This window comes from Haliotis rubra, unplaced genomic scaffold, assembly GCF_003918875.1.
Source record: "Haliotis rubra isolate DU_JTF1 unplaced genomic scaffold, ASM391887v1 Scf232, whole genome shotgun sequence".
In the NCBI taxonomy this organism is placed as follows: Eukaryota; Metazoa; Mollusca; class Gastropoda; order Lepetellida; family Haliotidae; genus Haliotis; species Haliotis rubra.
In genome coordinates this window covers 835,511-859,892 of record NW_025766359.1, presented here as the reverse complement: position 1 = coordinate 859,892, position 24,382 = coordinate 835,511, and the positions used below count along the sequence as shown (strand labels likewise).

Below are 24,382 nucleotides of genomic sequence, written 5' to 3'. Positions count from 1 at the left end.
TGAAGCGCATGTAAAATATCAATACTTTCAATATTACTTTATCCACACTGCCAAAACAACCTTCTTACTGAGCATCATAAACAATTTGGTTACAGCGAAAACCTGGTTGAATAGCTGTCTACCTACGCCATTCTGGAAACAAGTCGAAAACAGTGCTTTATACATATACACGACAAAGTTTCAGATCTGTGATGTTATCAAGTTTCAGATCTTCCTGAGTATGCAACCTTCACAAACATTACAATGCCTCATAAACAACTCGATTACAATGCTTCATGAACAACTCGATTGCGATGCTTCACGAGCAACCTGAAGTAAGTGACTTATGAACACGTGTTTACAATACCACAGTTGACAGTTGAGAGTTCTGGATGATGTTCGTTTTCTAAGGGAGGTAACTGCATGATTCAAACAGCCTCATATAATCATGACGGGGTCACAGTGCGGAAGGGTCCTACATGTCGTTAGTGGATGCAGCGTTCAGTTTCTGCATCGTCACAACGGAGGCAGATGTAGTTTGGGTAGGCACTTATCGTAACGTCTGGATGTAACACTGCTGTCTGTGTGACGGGTTTTAGTGTCTAGGTAAAATGCGTTGTGTGGTCAAGGTATGTGGGGAAAGAGGGCAGAGAACTCTTGCTGAAGGATGCGCTCATAAAATATGTTATCTACAGGAGATACGGAATAGATTGTGCAGAGTGAGAATCCACAAATAGGCCACACAAAGTAAGATGGAATACGATCGTAACTAAAGCATTTCAGAAAGGTCAAGGTTGTAGGTGGTAATAAACGAACAGTTTATTCAGGGAAATGGAATTCTGTGTCGTAGCATTTCATTAGGTTCTATTTGAGTTGCATGCGAGCATGGTTTGGAAAGAAAATACCTGTGTGTTATAATGATATACTGATGGCTGTATCGGTCACTGTTACCATAAGCCCGAGACATTCGATTTTATATTTCTGCAGTAGTTATATGATTTAGGTCATCGTGACAACATTATTATATTTTGTCTTGGCTACATAACCTGATGGAAGCATTTGAAAAAGGTGTTGTCAGCTTAACCCATTCATGGAGTCTCCAGGCCTCACGAAAGTATTCCTCAACAACAATCGACTGCACGGTATAATAAACGTCAGAAAATAGATAAATATATGGATATGCTGAAGAAAGTTCAGAGGTCAGTGACGCACATTAGTATCAACGTTCTTCCCTTCCTGTCTGGTGTGTGTTCAGCTGATGCTATGGATTAAAATCCTGTTTCTTCAGTTACAAGAAAATTCCTAACAACCGCATCACATCAGTCGGAACGAAGAAGTCCACTGGAAGGAATACGAATTCTAGATCTTACCAGGTAAATGAGCATGAGATGTCTATGCAGAGTTAGACAATTTACTGTCCTTTTTCGTTTGTTTTTTTCACATTTCCTGAATAGTATACGTTGATGTCTGTCAGGAGACCGCCCCCGTGGTGTAGTGGTTAGAGCGTCCGCCCGCAGAGCGCATGGTCGTGGGTTCGATCCCCGGCCGCGTCATACCAAAAGACGTTTAAATATGGTACTTGTTGGTCCCTGCCTGGCGCTCGGCATTTATGGGTACAACAAGGACTGGTCGGCTCGGAGTCAGTATAATGTGTCTGAGTGGGGTATTCCTGCTTCACTGCGGCATGGTATCTCAGTGGGCTAGCACTATAAAGCCAGCTTAAGTCTGGGCTAGAACAAGCAGCCGCACATACACACGCATGCACGTCGAAATATGAGCGAAATATTTCCAAGCACGACGTTAAACCCAATCTCACCTCATCTCACCTCTGTCAGGACCGTTCGTACAGTGTTTCATGCTCCGGCAGTGTTGTACAGTTGTACTGAGGGATGTTATAGCAGGGTCAGAACGTTTCATGTTCGGCAGTGCTGTACAGTTGTACTGAGGGATGTTATAGCAGGGTCATAATGTTTCATGTCCGGGCAGTGTTGTACAGTTGTACTGAGGGATGTAATAGCAGGGTCATAATGTTTCATGTCCGGGTAGTATTGTACAGTTGTACTGAGGGATGTTATAGCAGGGTCATAATGTTTCATGTCCGGGCAGTGTTGTACAGTTGTACTGAGGGATGTTATAGCAGGGTCATAATGTTTCATGTTCGGCAGTGTTGTACAGTTGTACTGAGGGATGTTATAGCAGGGTCATAACGTTTCATGTTCGGCAGTGCTGTACAGTTGTACTGAGGGATGTTATAGCAGGGTCATAATGTTTCATGTCCGGGCAGGTTCTGTGCTGATGTTTATTCTGGTATTGTTGTATTCTAGCAGGTCCATACTGTGTTATTATCCGATTTTCTGTTATGTTTTGGCATGATCATACTTTGTGATGCTATATCAGGGTCGTGCTGTTTGAAGTTTTGGCAAGGTCGTACTCTGTATTGTTCTGGTAGGGCCATGGTATTTAACATTCTGGCAGTGTTCCGACAGGGTCAAACCCGTGAAGATCCGGGTTGGAATTGATCTTCAGGAACCCATGCATGTCGTAAGAGGCGGCTACCGGGATCGGGTGGTCAGGCTCGCTTACATGGTTGACACAATGCCATCGTATCCCAATTGCGTAGATCGATGTTCATGCTGTTGATCACTGGATTGTCTGGCCCAGACTTGATTATGTACAGACCTCTGCCATATACCTGGAATATTGTTGAGTGTGGCGTAAAACTAAACTCACTCACTCTGACAGGGTCGCAGTGTTTTCTTTTACTGGCAGTGTCGTACTGATTGGTGGTCTTGCCGGATCGAACCCGTGAAGATCCAGGTTAGAATTGGTTTTCAGTAAGAAACGACTAACGGGATCGGGTGGTCCTGCTCGCTGACTTGGTTGACACATGTCATCGTATCCCAGTTGCGTAGATCGATGTTCATGCTGCTGAACAGTGGATTCACAGTGGATTGTCTGGTCCAGACTCCATTATTTACAGACCGCTGCCATATGGCTGGAATATTGCTGAGTGCGGCATTAAACAACAACCAAACAAAACAAAATCTTTCAGGATCGTACTGTTGGTTTCTGGCGGGGGTCGTACTGTTTGATGTTCTATGTGTGCCATACTGAGATGCCTTGATCTGCAGCTCAGACCTCTTTTATCAGTGTTCTACCAGTGTAATAGTGCATGGTGTTCTAGCCGAGTTGTACCGGTTGCTGTGTATCCCCTTACAGTGTTCTAGGAAGACCGTACTGTGTGCTGATAGGCCATGACTGCTGTGTGTGATGTGCTCATGTTCTATACCTTGTTACAGGGTCCTAGCAGGACCGTACTGTACCATGTTGTTCGCCGACCTAGGAGCAGATGTGATCAAAGTTGAACGGCCAGGTGCGTGTTAGCAGTCACATATATATCTATATGTAGTTCTCCAGCTCAGAGTAAAATCCTGAGCTTAGTGAAATTTGAAACATAACATGTGCTGGGAGTCATTGGTACACCATTTTCTATGTTCACTTGGACATCCCATCTCTTAGGTGACTTATATTTCCAGTGCTCCATCGTGGTCCCACGAACTATCAGACATCCCCCGACAACCTCACATGACTCTTATTGACTACCAATTGTTACAGGTGCGGGGGATGATACGAGGAGCTGGGGACCTCCCTTCAAGGGTACAGAAAGTGCATACTTCCTTTCTGTTAACAGAAACAAAAAGGTTAGTTTGAAGTGTGCTCTCACTACAGATGTATTTTCTTTGTATTTTCGCAGTATAGCAGTTGACCTGAAGAAACCGAAAGCGATTGAGATTGTCTCTTCTGATGCCTTTTCTCTGAGTTGCAGAGTATAGGCGTTGACTTGAAAACCCCGAAAGGTGCTGAGATTGTCAAGCAGTTAGCCGGTTCCTGTGATGTGCTGATTGAGAATTACCTGCCAGGAAAGCTTGGGGAGATGGGTCTTGGATATGATGACATGAAAGCTCTCGTCCCTCGGCTGGTATACTGCTCAATCTCAGGTAAGACGTTTATAGAACTAGTTTAAACAGGACCTGTGTTTTGTTGACGAGATGAGAGGTTAGATAATGATTAAATTCTATTTTATATGTACAAACTGAAATCTGTTGAGCATTGTAATGATAAAACGAAGAGAAAGATCTTGCCATCTGTCGCCATGAGAGCATCAGCAAAGATCTCCATCAATGGTTCCACCAGAGAACCAGTGTCGACAGAAATGATCTGTTGGGGTTCGGGTCAGTCGTAAGTATTCATTGACAAAAACATTTAACCAGGGTCAGAGGAACTGGGATTGAATAACGTTGTAGATATCCATGGTTCCAGGATTGGGTTTCAATATTGCTAGACGTCTTCATGATTCCAGGATATGGTCAAACAGGACCATACAGATCCCGAGCTGGCTACGACGTCATCGCTTCAGGTGTAGGAGGTCTGATGAATATCACAGGACCACGTGACGGGGACCCTTGCAAGGTGGGCGTGGCAATGACGGACTTATCAACAGGATTGTACGCATTTGGTGCCACCATGGTTGCACTACATCACCGTCAGCAGACTGGGTGTGGTCAATACATCGACTGTAACCTCCTATCCACTCAGGTATACCGTTTACATTCCTTAAATACCCGTCCTCGTATCCATGCAGAATTAACAATGACAATATGACAATCAAAAGACAATCTAATCCACTCAGGTATACCTTTTATATTCCTTAAATATCCGTCCACTTGTTCCAGCGGAAATAAAAATGATACTAAAGTATTGCTATCTCTAGAAATAGACCTATTTCTTTCATGAAAATCACGTCTCTTTGTAATTAGGGTAGACAGTTCCTGCCACATTGATACACATCATTACCTGACTGGCATTTGAATAATTTGAACCAAATGTCCTGGGACTGTTAATGCTGTTACGGTTTCTCATAAGTACGTTGCACATTTTAATCTATGTTCAATATTTTCTTTATTATGCAGTTAAAATGTTCAATATGTGACAGGAGAAAAAGTTTTCCCGTTATTTTAGCAAAGCAGTGTTCATATATAGAGAACAGTAACTTTCGCCACAAAATTACATACCGGAGAGTACAACAAAAATACTGTGGCCATTCAGAAGATTCATATTCAGTCTTCATGCCATATTTTAAATGTTCTGTGTCAGCTACAACATGTCCCTGCATTATACGTAGGTGGCCTCACTTGTGAACATTGCATCTAACTATCTGAATGCTGGGGTTGAGGGGAAACGGCATGGAACAGCACATGAGAGCATTGTACCGTACCAGGTGAGTGCTACCTCATACTTTAGTTTTGTGGACCGACTCTGCAACAGCAATGGCAATACAGTTTCCAAGAGTATTGGTTTGGGTGTTCTTTATCGTTTTATTCAAAATGGTTGACATGTATCCCCTTAAGCTCTTCTCATGTTTTCGTGACTGGTGATATCACAATTTCAGGATTTGGTTGTACTGGCGTTTCAGGATTAGTTGTACTGGTGTTTCAGGTGTGTCAGTGTCTGGTTTTCAGGATGTCTCAAGTTGATGTTTCAGGTACTTGTTGAGCTGATGTTTCTGTCAACGTCTTTGATGATGTACTTACAGGCTTTCAAGACCAAAGACGGCGAATATATGTTGGTGGGAGCAGGAAACGACAAACAGTTTCAGCTGCTGTGTAAGGTGAGCTGTGGTCACAGGGGTCATCTCAAATGATACAATTCGTAAACTCTTAGCACCTTGGTCAAAGTTACGGCAATACTTATAGATAATATTACTGAATCTGAGAAACATAATAATTTGAAGAGCCAACTCAACTACCGGGAAGTCATGAGGCAGGGCGCATTAAATGGCTCTTGTAACCAAGAGTGTCTTGTGGGCCTTGGTGAGAACACAGACTGTTGTACCTTGTCAGCTACTAGGGACATAATGAGTGTAAATGATGTAGAGGACATCCATCAGAGACCGTAAATGGGCAATTTGGGTGGTACTATTTAGACGCTACGCCAGTGGCTTAAAAACTGCTTCAAGGGATGACACTTCTTGCAGAGGATGGACCTACCAGAGTTGCTGGAAGATGAGAGGTTCCAACAAAACAAAGTGAGAGTGGCAAACAGAGACGTATTACTGCCTTTGATAGCAAACAGGTAAATGTGTGGAGTCCAGAAAGGTGGCGTGGTAGGCTAGGAATGCATGGGTTAGAAGGTAAGGGACCAATGGAGTGACGTAGTGCTTTTACCTGTCTACTTGCTTCATCGTGGGCACTACACTATCAGATTATAATTCCCTGAATTCATTATCGTTACGGCAAACTAAATTGTACTAATTACCTACTGAACCATTGGTTTTTCCCATTACCCCGAGTTTCCTTTATCAAACAGCCTTAACTAAAGGCCAACACAAGCGGCGAATTTGGGTGTATTAAACAGGGAACGAATTGTATCAAGGTGGGTTTCAGGGAATCAGGGATCATGGACGTATGGTAGTCAATTCACAATAATTAGCTGTCTCGAACTGTCTCCCTTAGTGATGTCAGGTTCCACTGATCCTGAGTTCGAATCTTTTATCCCTGACTCAGAAAACATAGTTTGCTCTTACCATAAGGGTGATCGTAGATGTTACCAAAGCCTCGTACACATTGAGTTTAAATGTTCTCTTCACCCCAGTACATGCTTGATAAAGGAAAGCTAAAGCTGACATGGACTATACAGTGTTAACGCTGTTATTGTGACTTAGGTTTGAGACAAAGACCTCCTCACAGTGGATGCAGGTGCTCGAGGGGTCGGGAATACCATACGGTCCTGTCAACAATATGCAGGAAGTCTTCTCCGATCCTCAGGTAAAAGTATAAACATGTCGATATGTGTTATTTTCCTTCATAAGTACCTACTAGTAAACGATGAGATTAATATGAGCAATACACCTTAGTCAGTGGCCATGACGAGGATATGGATACTGTGTGTAAGTGTATCGCACATATGTGTACGAGCCTCGCTGAAGATGAGAGAAATAGTGAAATCTTTTGCTAAAGAGAAACAAGATGTCATCTAGCTATATCGCGAGGAAGGTATTTGGGCAAATTCTTTCATTGTGACAAAGACAGTAAACGTTTAATGATCAAGTGAAAAGGGACTCCCCAAAATCAATTCATTAAGATATCAATGCAGTACCAGGGAAAGAAGTCGCATCCTATGCCATTGTAAAGAGGCGAACAGACGAGTCTAAGCACGGCAAGAGGAGCTTGAAGACGACCCTTGTAGGTCTGTCAGCAACACCAGCAATGACCCATTTAATACACAATATGATGCTGACTGTGACTGAGCGTTTTATTGCTGGTCAGTTTCCCAAGAGATACATTCAATTGTCACAGAAACCTTGGCTATGAAGAAAGTATCTGAGTGTTGGATCCCCTACCTGTCTGGAGCTAATTCAACAACAAGGGGAAACAATAATCAAAACATTGGAATATTTTACACCTTCTCACTCAATCTTCGTCAAACGATCTAGTCCCAAACAGAAACATTTCAGTCAAAACAAATGTCAACGAGAACGATGACGTCCAAGGAACGGTGGAGAACGATTCAAGTACTTTCATGGAAGTGGAAATATCCCCAACAGCTTATCGATATGGAAGGAGACAATGTTGCAAAATAGATTAGTTTAGATTAATAGATTAGAACTGATCAATCGTAGATGTGTAATTGCCAATACACATTTTCTTCTGAAATGTTTGGCAGTTTGGATGAGATGGCATTACAAATGAGGGTCAGTGTCATGGTTTGCTGCTATATATGTAACACTACTCTCTGTGCAGGTGGTCCACAATGGGATGATCCAGGAGGTGCAGCACCCCACAGCAGGAACAATCAGATTTCCGGGTAAGCCTGTCCTTACTGGATGAGTGCACTAGTTCCCCTGCATACCTAATCCGGGTATAGTACCACATTCATCGGTTCATATAATCAAACATGTCACTGTGTGCTATTTTACCTCCAGGTGTAACTGAGATATTCGCTTAAACACTAAAACGCACATCTCCAAACAAACGTTGTTCGTATTACTACGGTTACAAGGTATACGCTTAATAAAATTTGCTTAATAAACATACAAACTAATTTCTTTCGCACTGACAGGACCAGCCGTAAGATACAGTTTGTCCCAGACAGTGATGCCCCGTCCCCCTCCAACCCTCGGACAACACACACAGGAAGTGCTGCAGGGGATTCTGGGATATTCCGACATGCAGCTAAAGCAGTTGATAGAAGCTGGTGTTGTACAATAGTCACAGCTATTACTTAACCATCGAGGACATTTCCTGTTGTGACATATAATTGCATTATTTATTTAGATTACAGAATGAATGATTATTTATTTTTTTGATTATTTAATTCAAATATCTCAGGATCTGTAGGGTATGATAGATGGATATTCTCTATATCCTCCAAGTGAATGAAGATTGCAATACGCAGTGATAAATAGAGAATACTACTCGAGGTCTCATTACATACGAATTATACGAAACGAGTGTCCTTCCTATGGTATCTGACCGAGCGAAAGCGAGGTCAGATAACATAGGAAGGTCACGAGTTTCGTATAATTCGTATGTAATGAGACCGAGTGTGGTATTTTATTTATTACCCACGTCTTACATGCATTAAAATTGACAAAATAGCGTATTTTTGTTATGTTTTTGGTTTCAAACCGAAACCGGTTTCATAAAGAGGTTGCGGAAGAGTTTTGTACTGTAGTACAATATTTGCATGACGTCACACTAATGACGTCACTGCCATGGTAACCGACGTCACGATGCATGTCAGTTGTCATCGCCTCGTACAGCCTCCTACAGTAAACTACTCCGTTGCACCTCGTTTCTTGGTTTCCAGTTGCTTCATTCGGCTAACATCACTGGTGGAAACATTGCGTTTATGTTTTTATACAGATATAATGTCTCAGTTCGACTCACAATTAAACAGCGACACGGCAACGTTCGCAATGTTTACATTTCCACAATGCATTTAAGTTGTAGAATGAATGAATTCACGTGTTTGTTATGAATGAAAAAAATAGTTACGTCAGAATGTGACCTAATTGAGAGGTCATCGGTTATCCAATCAAATCGTTAGAATTTCAGGTCAAGTCGTTACGACACAGGTCAACGCGATACGACACTCGTGTGACGTACGAGATTAATATGCAACTACCCATACGTTGACCACGTGGGTAATAATATAATTTACGGCAAATGATTAACATGGATTAGTGATATAGACAACAATGTTGCTATACATACAAGTTGTTTACCAGGTATCGCCATTTCCCTATAAAATGGCTTACATCAATTATTACTTCTGCCCACACATCTTTTTCCATAATACATTCTATTGAACATCCACCAAGTGAAAACGCAAGAATAACATCATCATCTTTCTCCCAGACCCTAACAAAAAGTATTTACATCCAGAATATCACGCATGGTGTTACAGGGGAGGGCTGGATAATGCCCTGATTCAAATATTGAGAATATTGCAATAATTTAAGAGATACATATTGTGATATATTGACTGGAAGGTTTCTGTCCAAGTGCGTACATCATTAATTCATAATAGCTCATCTTCTTAGTTACGCCATACTCTCAGGCTCCCCGTCCCCACTGTGTATGGACTGACTGACTGACTGAGTTTTGGTTTTACGCCGCTTTTAGCAATATTCCAGCAACATCACGGCGGGGGACACCAGAAATGGGCTTCACACATTGTACCCATGTGGGGATTCGAACGCTGGTCCTCGGCGTGACGAGCCAACGCTTTAGCCACTAGGCTACCCCACCGCCCCCTGTGTATGGATGTATGCAAATAGAATGATATAGAACCTTAATGTGAAATGTTTAATTGAAGTATGGCAACAACGTTTTGCGAGCATAATGATAAAGGTAATGGTATAACATGGTTTTCATGGTCAGTGTTGTTTGCTTCAACAGAATGCACTTCAATGCAGTATGTAATTATTGTTACTGTATGTCCGTGATTCATTCATATTCAGCTCCCGTATAAACATGTGTTAACATGAACTATTGCAAAATGAAACAAAAACATGATTTAGGTGAACTACTTGAGATCCCATGTGACCTCCAATAACTGACTGACTGACTGACTGAGTTTTGGTTTTACGCCGCTTTTAGCAATATTCCAGCAACATCACGGCGGGGGACACCAGAAATGGGCTTCACACATTGTACCCATGTGGGGATTCGAACCCGGGTCTTCGGCGTGACGAGCCAACGCTTTAACCACTAGGCTACCCCACCGCCCCCTCAATAACTAAGATCCTTGACTAGAATGTCATTATACAGTCCTACAAAATGTATAAGAATTAGACCTTTATGATAAATTGATAACATATGTTCCTTTTTGAAGCAAACAAAATAACAAAATAATGTGAATTGTGAAATGGTCACTCAGAGTCAGAAGCTCTGCTTATTAGTCCAATTAAAAAAATGATCTATTTGCGGCCACTTAATTCCTCCAAAATGTCATATATGAAAACATTCAAGCCCACAAAACGTAAAGCATTTGGTAGAATATTTGGCACGTTTGGGGCCACTTGGTACTATACAAATCAAGGGCAGATAACTCAAAGAGAGCTAACTCTGGATGACCCACTATGTTGTAGAATGTGAACCATATCGCGATATTCGTATCGCGAGATACCGTACCGGTATATACCGGTTTACCGGTAATATTGCGCAGCCCTATTGAAGAGTACATTTCGGTCATTCATATTGATCGTACATGACATAAACACGTGCTTTACAATATCATTGGCGTCAGTTTTACAATAACATTCTCAAGAAACAATTTCAGATGATCCATAAAATACAAGTCTTGCAATATTAGTTAACTGGTCATTCTGTTCTACGGCTAGCTTCCAGAGATAATGTTCATTACTGGATCCTTTGCTGACATATTTTGACAGACTAAGTCTTGAATAAAGATGAAAATAAAATAGATTGTCTCGACGTGGGTTAATAGCATCATTTACGGCCTTAGAACAGCATCTCTTATTAATAATCTGACAATTATTGACGTTAGCAAACTATATCATTCACTTGATGAAGACGTATTTACTCTGGATATACTCCGAAACGTTGTGTTCCTCATAATAAAGAAGTTGACATCCATAAAAAGTCTCTTCCTTCTATCGCTTAGGTTATATACTTATGTACAAGTTGCAGCATATTATATATCGGAGATTTTCTACTACATACCTTGCATGAACAACAATCTGTACTCATAATTTGACCCCGGCGAACTAGAAACATTACTTTAAAATCACAGTTATACTTTGCATTACATAACTTTCCTAATAGGTAGAGGGCTCTTTTATCTATGTAATACTGTAGTGGCATGATGCCAATGGCCCAAAAGTGGGAGTGTGCCTGTGTAGTCCCTGCACCTTTAACAAATGGGCGTTGTACAACTTCAAGCTTTTCATACTCTTTGTGAGGAAGTTTATCCAATACGTTGCATCCATAGGGGCCACATGATAAGAATACCCTCTCCCGTGCTGCAGATGTAGAGTTAAGACCTCCAAAATACAACCCATTATTATGATTAGTGTTCATGAGTACTCGTAACTTTTCACATGCAGATTTTGTACATTCAAGTGATGATTTCTCTGTCCTGAGGTACACACATGCATATTTGATAGATTTTCTTTGGGGAACACGTACATCACCAATTGATACATTACTGGTTTTAATGTTATTGTTTGAGTATTCAAAGTGCACGTATATGATTATCGTTATGTATATGTACATAGTCACATTTTACATCGGGCCAAGGAGTAGCTAGTGAATGGAAATACAGTCCAAACAGATTGCAAATATCTTTTCCCTCGTAACAAGTTTGAGAACCATAGGTAAGTTTTTTCCGTGTTAGCTTTGTAGCGTTTTTAACGTTTTGTTGTTTGTAAAGGTCTTTGACATCTACTTCTGCTGCTTCGTAGAATTAACGAATCTATTTTTACATAACTGTTGCTTTGCATATCGATGTTTCTTACGAAAGAGACGTTTACTTTCTTAATATTTTGCATACACAGCATCGTTTTTATCTCTAACTTTACCATTTGTAACCCATTGACGGCGACAATTTCGCTTTTCTTTATGTAGAATATTAAGACAATCTTTCTTCCAGTAAGGTTTAAGATAGGGTCTAAGGCGTGTGGATGGAATACTATCGGTAGCAGAAGCATGTAAAGAGCCTGCTCACAATAGTACTCAATATAGTTTACATTGCTATCAAAGTGGGTATTATTAATTTCAGTGTCACGGAAGTAGTTTTCTGTTTTATCTCAATATAGCATTAGGGCAGTTTCATTTGCTTTAGTCCAGTTGAAGTTCTCTCCATGATAGCACCCAACATGTACACGGGGTAAGTGAGTTTAATTTTACGCCGCACTCAGCAACATTAACGTGTACTGGGAGAAGTATACAGACAAGTAATGGTAGGTGATCTGGTATGGTAGGTGTTAAAGGGATTGCTAGTGTCAATGACATATCCAGTGACCTTCGCTATGCAGTCGCTATGCAGCTAGGCACCTAGCCCTGGGTTTTATATAAATACCATGAATAGAAAAGATATTCTTCAGAGAGAATATCATATAGTTCCAAAACAGATTACAGTTCGTCATAGTACACACTGTCGAGACCTTGTACCGATGTGCAGTTTGATACACAGTACGTGTCAATAAGAGTAACTTTACACCAGTCACCTTGGCTACACCTTCGCTGGTTAGACTCACAACTGGATTTTGTCGTGTGATACGTGCAGAGTGGCGGCGGTGTGTAAATAATCGAGACGTCTGTAAATAAACGAGTATGTCTTCAGCAAACTTTGTTCAAAATGCCAGTATCAAATACTTGAGTCGCACGTAAAATATCATCCCTCGCCCAAACATTGCAAACCGACATTGCCCTGTGTGAGAAGATATGTGATATTCTTTGAATCATCTGGTTATTATGGTGGCTCATTCGGGCCATCGCTTTATCGCCCTGAAGAAATCTAGGCGATATCGCGACAAAGCGATAGTACGACACGATATTGCGATATGGCGACACGATATAGCGATATTGCGATATAGCCAAAGACGAAATAGCGATAACATGACACGACATGACGATAACAAGACACGATATAGCGATAACAAGACACGAAATGGCAACAACTCGACACGACATTGCGATAACACGACACGAAATGGCGATAACACGACACGAAATGGCGATAACACGACACGAAATGGCGATAACACGACACGAAATGGCGATAAAAAGAGGCGACATTGCGATAAAGCGATAACGCGAAAAGGCGATATTGCGATATGGCGACGCGATATTGCGATACAGCGACATTGCGATATGGCGATATGACGATACAGCGATATGGCGATATGTAGAAAAGCGGGTAAGTTGATTCATTCTCAGGATTCAATAATAAGATAGCGGGAAGTATGTGAGATAAAGATGCCTGGCATAGATATATAAAGGGATATGTAGTGAATCATATCAACATAAACGACATTGTTATGCAACCTCTCTGGTTAAATCACCAGTTTTGCAACACATATTTGATAATCAATAACTGGTTCAAACAAGGAATTGTTAATATTAAAGACATTTTCAATGACCAAGAGGTACTCTCATTTGCAGAACTTAAAACAAAATTTGATATTAAGGGCACAGTACTTGACATAAATCGTGTCATCATCGCCATTTCGTGTCGTGTTATCGCCATTTCGTGTCGTGTTATCGCAATGTCGTGTCTTGCTATCGCCATATCGTGTCTTGCTATCGCCATATCGTGTCGTGTTATCGCTATTTCGTTTTTGGGCTGTATCGCAATATCGCTATATCGTGTCGCCATATCGCAATATCGTGTCGTGCTATCGCTTTGTCGCGATATCGCCTAGATTTTTCAGGGCGATAAAGCGATGGCCCGAATGAGCCACCATAGGTTATGCTTTGTATGTTTTGGCCCTTACACAGCATTACAAATAATTTATCAGGTTCTTTTTTTGTTTTGCCTATTGGTATTCTTTCATTCTACATCATATATCGCAAAACAATATTTTGACCTCGAGAAGGTCTTGAAACAAGCCGAGAACAGTGCTTTATACGCAACACAGTTTCAGATCTTCATAAATACCTCGATTACAGCGTTTTCTGAGTATGCAACCATTCTTAAACATTACATTGATTCATAAACAATTCGATTACAATGGTTCATGAACAACTCGATTACTATGCTTCACGAACAAAACCTGAAGTAAGTGACTTATGAACATGTGTAATAACACAGTTGACAGTTGAAAGTCCTCGACTGTGTTTGTTTTCTAAGGGAGGTAACTGATTGAAACAGCCTCATATAATCATGACGGGGTCACAGTGCGGAAGGGTCGTACATGTCGTTAGTGGATGCTGTGTTCGGTTACTGCATCGACACAACGGAGGCAGATGTAGTTTGGGTAGGCACTTATCGTAACGTCTGGATGTAACACTGCTGTCTGTGTGACGGGTTTTAGTGTCTAGATAAACTGTGTTGTGTGATCACGGTATGTGGGGGAAGGAGGGCAGATAACTCCTGGTTAAGGATGCGCTCATAAAATAAGTGTCTGTCGATGATATACGGAATAGATTGTGCAGAGTGAGAATGGACATTTTAAATAGGCCACACAAAGTAAGATGGAATACGATCGTCATGATCAAAAGTTTTGAATTACGAGATAAATTAGTATGTTTGTTACAGTCGTAAGCATGAATTGGGGATTATATTTGTCAAATGCCACTAAAGCATTTCAGAAAGGTCAAGGTTGTAGGTGGTAATTTAGGAACAGTTTATGCAGGGAAATGGAATTCTGTGTCGTAGCATTTCATTAGCTTCTATTTGAGTTGCATGCGAGCATGGTTTGGAAAGAAAATACCTGTGTGTTATAATGATATACTGATGGCTGTATCGGTCACTGTTACCATCAACCCAAGACATTCGATTTTATATTATATATGTATTTGTATATTTCTGGAGTAGTTATATGATTTTGGTCATCGTGACAACATTATTATATTTCTTTCTGAGGGAAACAGACTATGTAGACAAGAAAGCTTAACCCATTCATGGAAACTTCAGGCCTAACGAAAATATTCCTCAACAACAATCGACTGCATGTATAATATAAAGTAAATACCTCTTTGTTATAATGATAAACGGATACTGGTGGCTGTATCGATCACTGTTACAATAAACCCAAGACACTCTATTTTATGTTTCTAATTTTCTACACTTGAGAAAGGTATTGTCAGCTTAACCTGTTCATGGAGCCTTCCATGCACATTAGTATCCACGTTCTTCCTTTCCCTCTTGGTGTGTGTTCAACTGATGCTGTGAAAATCCTGTTTCTTCAGTTACAAGAAAATTCCTAACGACTTCATCACAGCAGTCGGAACGAAGTCCACTGGAAGGAATACGAATTCTAGATCTTACCAGGTAAATGAGCATGAGATGTCTATGCAGAGTCTTTTTCGAACATTTCCTATATAATATATGTTGATGTTCTGTCAGGGCCGTTCTGTTTCGTGTTCTGCAGGGTCATATTGTTCTATGTATTTGTAGGGTCGTACTGTGTATTGCTCTACCAGGGTCATGCTATTCTGTGTTCTGAACTATTCGTTCTCTGTGGTGTCCCGACAGTGTCACATTGTTTGATGTTCAAGCAAGGTCGTACTGTGTGATGTTTGGGATGTTTGGTACTTTTTGATGTTCTAGGTATGCCAAACTGAAATTTGCACGTCATGAGAGGACCGCACACTGATGACAGTATTCTAACATTGCCATAGTGCATGAGTGGTACCGGTTGCTGTCTATCCCCTTCTTACCGGTCATAACCGCTGTGTGTGATGTGCTCATGTTCTCTACCTTGTTTCAGGGTTCTAGCAGGACCGTACTGTTCCATGTTGTTCGCCGACCTAGGAGCAGATGTGATCAAAGTTGAACGACCAGGTGAGTGTTGGCATTCACATATACATCTCCTTATAGGTCTCCAGCCATGGGTGCGGTCGAGTAGCTTAGTGGGTAAAGAGTTCGCTCTTCACGCCGAAAACCCAGGATCGATTCCCCGCATGGGTACAATGTGTGAAGCTCCTTTCCCTTTTCTGGTGTTCCCCACCGTGATATTGCTTGAATATTACCCACTCACTCACTCTCCAGCCATGCTCAATAAAATGCCACAACTTGTTCTTACTTTGATTTGTACGCAAGATTTTCTGTGTTCACTTGGACACCTGACCTCTACGCCGACTTCCATCCCGCTCAACAGCCTTATCCAACACACAAATGCATTATCACCAACTAACACACTCCTCCTATGTGTTCCATCGTGGCCCCTTGAACTAAGTGACATCCCCCTCCTTCCCTCCCAACCCGACATGACCCTTATTGACTACCAATTGTTACAGGTGCAGGTGATGATACGAGGAGCTGGGGACCTCCCTTCAAGGGCACAGAAAGTGCATACTTCCTTTCTGTTAACAGAAACAAAAAGGTTAGAGTCTCTTCTAGCCCCTCTTCTCTGTGTTTCAGAGTATAGCAGTAGACTTGAAGAAACCGAACGGTGCTGAGATTGTCTGTTCTAACGCCTCTTCTCTGTGTTTTCAGAGTATAGCAGTAGATTTGAAGAAACCGAAAGGTGTTAAGATTGTCAAACAGTTAGCCGGTTCCTGTGATGTGCTGATTGAGAATTACCTGCCAGGAAAGCTTGGGGAGATGGGTCTTGGATATGATGACATGAAAGCTCTCGTCCCTCGGCTGGTATACTGCTCAATCTCAGGTAAGACGTTTATAGAACTAGTTTAAACAGGACCTGTGTTTTGCTGACTAGATGAGGTTAGATAAAGAGTCAATTCTATATTGTATGTACACCGAACAAACTGAAATGTGTTGAACATATTAATTATAAAACGAAGACGACACATCTTTGCCACTAAGTTGACCTCATTAGAGCATATTAAATAACCTTTGCGCTTTCAGATATCTCCATCAATGGTTCCACCAGAGAACCAGTGTTGACACAAATGATCATTCTTTGACATCTGTTTGGGATTGGGTCAGGGTAAAGTATTGATTGACAAATTCATTGAGCCAAGGTCAGATTCAGGGTTGGGTAAATTATCATTGTAGATATCCATGGTTCCAGGATTGGGTTTCAATATTGCTAGACGTCTTCATGATTCCAGGATATGGTCAGACAGGACCATACAGGTCCCGAGCTGGCTACGACGCCATCGCTTCAGGTGTAGGAGGTCTGATGAATATCACAGGACCACGTGACGGGGACCCATGCAGGGTGGGCGTGGCAATGACGGACTTGTCAACAGGATTGTACGCATTTGGTGCCACCATGGTTGCACTACATCACCGTCAGCAGACTGGGTGTGGTCAACACATCGACTGTAACCTCCTCTCCACTCAGGCATACCGTTTACATTCATTTCCGCATCAGAAAATACCCGTCCTCGTATCCATGCAGAATTAACAATGACAATATGACAATCAAAAGACAATCTAATTTTTCTTCGTGAAAATCATGTCTCGTCGTAATTAGGATAGACAGTTCCTGCCAGATTGATACACATCATTACCTAACTAACATTTGAATAATTTGAACCAAATGTCCAGGGACTGTTAATGGTGTTTTCATTTCTCATAATGCGTTGTGTATTTTAAAATATGCACAATCAGTGGCAGAAGAAAGTTGTACCCGTTTTTCATAGGTTAAGAACAGTAACCTTCTCCATAAAAGTCCATACCATTAAATACAATCAAGTTACTGTGGCTATTCAGAAGGATCACATTGAGTCTTCATGCTTGTTTTATTGTAAGTGTTCTTTGTCAGCTACAACATGTCCCTGCACTTACACGTAGGTGGCCTCACTTGTGAACATTGCCTCAAACTATCTGAATGCTGGGATGGAGGGGAAACGGCATGGAACAGGACATGAGAGCATTGTACCGTACCAGGTGAGTGCTACCTCATACATTAGTTTTGTGGAGCGACTAACACACTCCAATCAATCAATGCAATTGCAGATGAGGGCAATGTTTAAAAGAGGATTGGTTTGGCTGTTCCATAATGATTGAAATGTATGCTCTTGTACGTTCTTCTGATGGTTCAGTGACTGGTTGAACTGATCTTTTGAACATTGACAAGTTGGTTGTACTGGCGTTTTAGGATTGGTTGTATTGGTATTTCAGGGATAGTTGTTCTGATGTGTCAGTGTCTGGTTGTACTGGCGTTTCAGTGTCTAGTTGTATTGGTGTGTCAGGACTGTTTGTTCAGATGTTTCAGGGACTCGTTTTCAGGATGTTTCAGTGTCAAGTTGATGTTTCAGTTACTTGTTGAGCTGATGTTTCTGTCAACGTCTTTGATGATGCAATTACAGGCTTTCAAGACCAAAGACGGGGGATATATGCTGGTGGGAGCAGGAAACGACAAACAGTTTCGGCTTCTGTGTAAGGTGAGCTGTGGTCAGATGGTTTGGGTCATCTCAAATGATACAATTCGTAAACTCTTAGCACCTTGGTCAAAGCAACGGCAATACCTTTAGATATATTACTATTGTCAGCCCAAAGAGTCAGCCCAACGACCGGCAAATCATGAGGCTGTGCGCATTAGATGACTCTTGTAACCAAGAGTGTCTGCTGGGCCTTGCTAAGAACACAGACCGTTGTTGTACATTGTCGTGCTCATGTTTATCAGAAATCCGGTTTCATAGTTTGTTACCTGGTCAGCTACTAGGGACATAATGAGTGTGGATGATGTAGAGGACATAAATCAGTGAATTTGGGTGACTTTATTTTGAGGCAAGTGACTTAAAAAAAGCTTCAACGGGTGACATATCAGATATCTCTTGCAGAGGATGGACCTACCAGAGCTGTTGGAAGATGAAAGGTTCCAACAAAACCAAGTGAGAGTAGCAAACAGAGACATATTGCTGCCCTTGCTAGCAAACAGGTAAATGTGTGGAGTCCAGAGGTGAGGTGAGGTGAGATGAAATTGGGTTTTACTACGTGCGTGAGAATATTTCGCTCATATGACGACGTGCATGCGTGTGTATGTGTATGTGCGGCTTCTTGTACTAGCCCAGACTTAAGCTGGTTTTATAGTGCTAGCCCACTGAGATACCCAGAAAGGTGGCGTGGTAGGCTAGGAATGCATGGGTTAAAGGCCAACACATTGACAGAGTGCTTTTACCTGTCTACTTTCTTCATTGTAGGTACTTCGCTGTCACTTCATTCATTATCTTTACGGGAAACTAAACTAAACTAATTACTTACTAAACCATGAGTTTGCTCCGAGTTTCCTTTTTCAAACAGCCTGAACTAAAAGATTAACTAATTCGTCAGGCACACTATTCTCTGATCCTGAACAGCACAGGCGTGTGGTGTCCACCACAAGCCGAGAATGGGGTGTATTAACCAGAGAACAAGTTGTATGGAGATGATTCCAGGGAATCGGGGAAAATGGACGTATGGTAGTTAATTCACAATAATTACCTGTCTCGAGTTGTCTCCCTTAGTGATGCAAGGTTCCACTGACATGAACTATACGGTGTTAACGTTTCTGGTGTATTGTTACCTAGGTTTGAGACAAAGACCTCCTCACAGTGGATGCAGGTGCTCGAGGGGTCGGGAATACCATACGGTCCTGTCAACAACATGCAGGAAGTCTTCTCCGATCCTCAGGTAAAAGCATAAACATGTCATCACACATCTGTTTACGGGGATGTTGTCATAAGTTCTGAGCCTCGCCGAAGGTGAGAAAAATAGTGAAATCTTGTCAGAAGGACATTTGAACAAAGCGTTTCGTTCTAAACAAATACAGGAGACATTGATGTATTTTGAAGTAATTACGGGATCACATAAGGACTAAGAAGCATGGAACGATGAAAAAAGGTGTTCTCGTCCATCTGACATATGCACCACTATACAAATCGTTGCATATGATACACTTGTATTTCTTTGAACGCCTTCAGCACCCACCTCAATCTCCGTCAAACGATCTAGTCCCAAACATGGAAAAACTCTAGTCCAAACAAAAGTCGATGAGAACGATGACGTCCTAGGAACTGTGGAGAACGATTGAAGTACTTTCATGGAAGTGGAAATATCCCCAACAGCATATGAATGTGGAAATAGACAATGTCGAAAAATAAATTAGTTTCATACTTTCTTATATGCTCGGAGCACCAGAACTGATCAATCGTAGATGTATAATTGCCATTACTCTGTACAATAATATTTTTTCTTCTGAAATGTTTAGCAGTTTGGATGGGATGGCATTACAAATGAGGGTCAGTGTCATGGTTTGCTGCTATATATATAACACTACTCTCTGTGCAGGTGGTCAACAATGGGATGATCCAGGAGGTGCAGCACCCCACAGCAGGAACAATCAGACTTCCGGGTAAGCCTGTCCTTACTGGATGAGTGCACTAGTTCCCCTGCTTACCTAATCCGGGTATAGTACCACATTCATAGGTTCATATAATCAAATATGTCATTGTGTGCTATTTTATCTCGTGGACTAACTGAGATATTCGCTCAGACACTAAAACGCTCATCTCCAAACAAATGGTGGTATTACTACGGTTACAAGGTATATGCATAATGGAGACACCAAATACTCTCTTTCGCACTGACAGGACCAGCCGTGAGATACAGTTTGTCCCAGACTGTGGTGCCCCGTCCCCTTCCAACCCTCGGACAACACACACAGGAAGTGCTGCAGGGGATTCTGGGATATTCCGACATGCAGCTAAAGCAGTTGATAGAAGCTGGTGTTGTACAATAGTCACAGCTATTACTTAACCATCGAGGACATGTACATTTCGTGTCGAGATGTTAAACTGAGGGAATATGACTTTGTTATTTATTCAGATTACAGAGTGGATGATTATTGTGTTTTCCTTCCAAATCATTTTTATATATTTTGAATCAACAATCCAAATATCTCAGGACAGCATTTGTCTCTCTGATTTTTTGTTAGTTCATTGTTTAAAAAAAATGACATATGGTCCAGCTAGAATCAGCTATGAAATGCTTTCCGTATATTCTGCTTTTTAACACTGTAACGTTAACGACAGTGATGCAACTGTGCTAACATTACAACGAGCAATCTGGTAATGGAAATGGTGATGGAAATACTGTTGCAACTGAAAATGAGTTGGAGGGTGGGTGGAATAGTTGAATGCAATTTCAGACAATATTTCTGATTGTTATCACAGGGAAATCAAAAGTAGCATTACAATGCTGAAACCAAAGATACTGTCTCAAAGGATGTAAATTCACTCCGTCCGAAGTTTAATGCTATTCTGATGGCAGCTGTCTGGTCATTTTGTGCCATTAATTGTAAACGGGATGAGAGGTGTAATTTGTGCGTGGACCTTGGATTATGTAGTTTTACGGTATTGTGGTCGCCAGTTTGATTTTGAATGTACTTCTTACGTGACTGAGCCTGAACTGTTTACGAGAAGACTACATATACTAGATGATGTATCACACATGCCGTTTTGATCATCATGAGTGCAATATTTTTAATTTCGAATATGAATTCGTGAAATACCTTTATTGGTCACAAGATCGGTGCGTGTGTATTGGTGTGTGCGTCCGTAAAACAACAAAAATACGGCACAAGATGAATTTCCCTTGGCATTCAGGGATCGAAAGATAACAGTTACCGTAACAAACTGTACTGACGCGTAAATATATAATGACGTCACAATGTAATGTCACAAACACTGTGACGCGGCGCTGTTTTGACATCACATTGGTGGCTTGCAATGTGAATACAATGTTTAAATGGATAGAGGATATTTCATGTGACAAGTGAAATGTGATTTGTCTTACACACCTGTGGTTGAGAACCCCAAGCCTGTGACTGGCTACTCCACAGTGATGACCTAGGGTCAGATTATGATGGACTGATTTCCTGATTCATTGACGTGTTACTCAGGTTCTAGTTCTTCAATCGAACGCAAACCTTTTACTGGTGCCAAACATCTCTATATACTGATCTGCTATTTTCGCTATTGTAACGTAAACAGGTATATATGCAATAAAAGACACGTCAAGTAAATATAACACGAATCTTGTTTTCTTTCTAAATCCCTTTATCGTTTGCAACTTTCTAGTCATGAATTCAAAATGGCTTGAGCAATCAACGATATCTCTTAAAACCATTATCCGAATTATGTATAAGAGATAAAAGCCGTGGTTCCTTTTGAAAATACAAAACGTACAAAACTGGTAGTGTTACTGCAGAGATGCGACAAGTGTCATGTATCGTCTTGCAAACATATCTGACACGATATTGTCAGTGCCTGTCCATTGTGAGATCGATCATCTCGCGATGATCCATTGATGAACAGATGAAGAGGTCATTTCTAACTGATAAACATGATGATACTTTCGTTAAACACCTACTTCCAGCTCGGAGCTACTATGTGATTATTCCTATGTTAAGAATTCACTCATGACAACCACAACCAAAACACACTCGGTGAAGTAATGAACAACACGAAACGTTTGCAATAGTTCAAGAGTGTCAACTACGGCACACGTTCTTTTTGAGTCGATATCACAAGTACAGGCACGGTTGATCTAGATACAAGGCACCGCATGAAATAGTCCTCCGAAGCATAATAATGCAAATTTCTTGTCACTTTTCATCCTCGCAACACGCTAACATCAACATTCCAAGTGGCAGTTTCTGGCTCCAAGTAAAACATCAAATTTCACAAGAAACATTAAACAGGCTATTTATTATATGCTTTCAAGTTTGTTTGATTAAATCTAAGCATTATTATCCCGAGAAACTTCGATTGACGAAATTCAAATTCTCCCAACTGTAAACTAAAGACTGTTCACTTTACTGTTCAGGCACATATATAAGACATAACTTCTTTGAGTGACATTTTTAGAAGTTGGAGAGTCAGATAAGAACAAACGTTCTGGATGAAGAACTTCTTTATTGAGGTGATGCGACGTCTCAGTACAGAGATAAGGACACGCTTTATTGATGGACCACTTCTTTTTTTTCTTAGCATAAGGACATATGTACATATATAAAGCGGGGTGTTACACTACTTCTATGTGAATCCAAATACATTTTTTATATATCCACCTCACATACATATGAAAATATTATCCACGGATGTGAAAGTAACATCCTCCGAAATGTACAACATTTGCTTTACATACTATAATGAGAAATTAGAGCAAACATAGGATAAGTACTGGAAGTGAAAATGTGGAAATAGGAAGAGAAAGACAGGAGAGAGAGAGAGAGAGAGAGGAAGAAGACGGCCGGGGAAGGAGGGGCCGGGGAAGGGGGGCGGGGTTTCAATTTGTTCGGCTGTAAGTATCGGTATCAATGTTGACCATTTGTTTTTTAATGTGGTACTGGCAGGGCCGTAAATATATTTTTCAAATTTATAAATTTGCTTGATATTTTTAATCAAGCCTGGGGAATGCAAATTTGTGTCTGTATTTTTGAGAATGTTATACAAATGGTTTAACAGAATGCTTTGATTGGGGTCTACAAGTAAGATAATTGATTTTGATATTATTAATTTCGTCTTGGTTGTTTCTTCAAACCATATTCGAAACTGTCAGATTTTGATTTTTCCTGCAATCATAGAAAAGATGTTCAAGTGTTTCTGGTTCCTCAGTGCAAAAACACCAAAAACAGTGACTTCTGTCAGATATCCCTATATTAGGACGAGGGGCGGTGGGGTAGCCTAGTGGTTAAAGCGTTGGCTCATCACGCCGAAGGCCCGGGTTCGATACCCCACATGGGCACAATGTGTTAAGCCCATTTCTGGTGTCCCCCGCCGTGATATTGCTGGAATATTGCTAAAAGCGGCGTAAAACTAAACTCAGTCAGTCAGTACATTGGGACGAAAAGTTTGTGTTGAAGAATGTTGTACTGAAAGCTTCTTGTCTTATTATCAATGCAACAGTTGTCGATAAAAGATAACGACAAACAAACATGGCGGACCGAGAGAAAGGGAATAACGCGATCGTGAAAAAACCCATATATTTACTGTGTCAATAAGCATCAATATAGGCAATGACCGCTGTCAACTGAGCGAAATTACGTCACTTGCACATGAAATGGACATGAAATGTCAGTTTTTGAATGTAGACAGCACGTAACTTAAATGTTTTGGACGGGGTAAACTTGCACGAAGCGAGGCGTGAAGTCGACGCAACACAGCGAGGAACAGTCAGTCACAGTCCCACTCGCTCAGTGCGGATCGCTGAATGACTCGGTGATCAGCTGATCGGTCCCACTTTTCTTCACTGGACG

The 24,382-nt window shown here is 41.1% G+C and overlaps 2 protein-coding genes across 2 annotated transcripts; both read left to right on the top strand.

Annotated features, from left to right (window-relative positions):
• The first annotated feature begins 254 nt into the window (after positions 1-254).
• On the top strand, positions 255-22,152 carry LOC124278163 (succinate--hydroxymethylglutarate CoA-transferase-like). The gene is made up of 13 exons (XM_046713899.1): positions 255-521; positions 1,268-1,352; positions 3,279-3,352; positions 3,595-3,680; positions 3,806-3,977; positions 4,340-4,575; positions 5,162-5,257; positions 5,573-5,647; positions 6,014-6,111; positions 6,701-6,803; positions 7,779-7,842; positions 8,098-8,274; positions 20,892-22,152. The coding sequence occupies exons 1-12, from the start codon at positions 428-430 to the stop codon at positions 8,244-8,246; spliced, it is 1,332 nt and encodes a 443-aa protein (XP_046569855.1). The 5' UTR covers positions 255-427; the 3' UTR covers positions 8,247-8,274; positions 20,892-22,152.
• LOC124278164 (succinate--hydroxymethylglutarate CoA-transferase-like) lies at positions 12,747-22,152 on the top strand. The gene is made up of 13 exons (XM_046713900.1): positions 12,747-12,974; positions 13,975-14,485; positions 15,420-15,501; positions 15,941-16,014; positions 16,470-16,555; positions 16,669-16,840; positions 17,247-17,482; positions 17,935-18,030; positions 18,453-18,527; positions 18,927-19,024; positions 19,653-19,755; positions 20,413-20,476; positions 20,715-22,152. Exons 2-13 carry the CDS (start codon positions 14,392-14,394, stop codon positions 20,861-20,863), a joined length of 1,329 nt encoding a protein of 442 aa, XP_046569856.1. The 5' UTR covers positions 12,747-12,974; positions 13,975-14,391; the 3' UTR covers positions 20,864-22,152.
• Positions 22,153-24,382: the final 2,230 nt, after the last annotated feature.

What these genes read in the sequence shown, in the direction of transcription:
- LOC124278163 (XM_046713899.1), top strand. Translation starts at nt 428, where the DNA reads ATGACGGGGTCACAGTGCGGAAGGGTCCTACATGTCGTTAGTGGATGC. An exon ending in AGAGCATTGTACCGTACCAG is followed by an intron (nt 5,258 to 5,572) that starts GTGAGTGCTACC and finishes ATGTACTTACAG; the next exon opens with GCTTTCAAGACCAAAGACGG. An exon ending in AAGTCTTCTCCGATCCTCAG is followed by an intron (nt 6,804 to 7,778) that starts GTAAAAGTATAA and finishes CTCTCTGTGCAG; the next exon opens with GTGGTCCACAATGGGATGAT.
- LOC124278164 (XM_046713900.1), top strand. Translation starts at nt 14,392, where the DNA reads ATGACGGGGTCACAGTGCGGAAGGGTCGTACATGTCGTTAGTGGATGC. An exon ending in CGGAGGCAGATGTAGTTTGG is followed by an intron (nt 14,486 to 15,419) that starts GTAGGCACTTAT and finishes CTGTTTCTTCAG; the next exon opens with TTACAAGAAAATTCCTAACG. An exon ending in AGAGCATTGTACCGTACCAG is followed by an intron (nt 18,031 to 18,452) that starts GTGAGTGCTACC and finishes ATGCAATTACAG; the next exon opens with GCTTTCAAGACCAAAGACGG.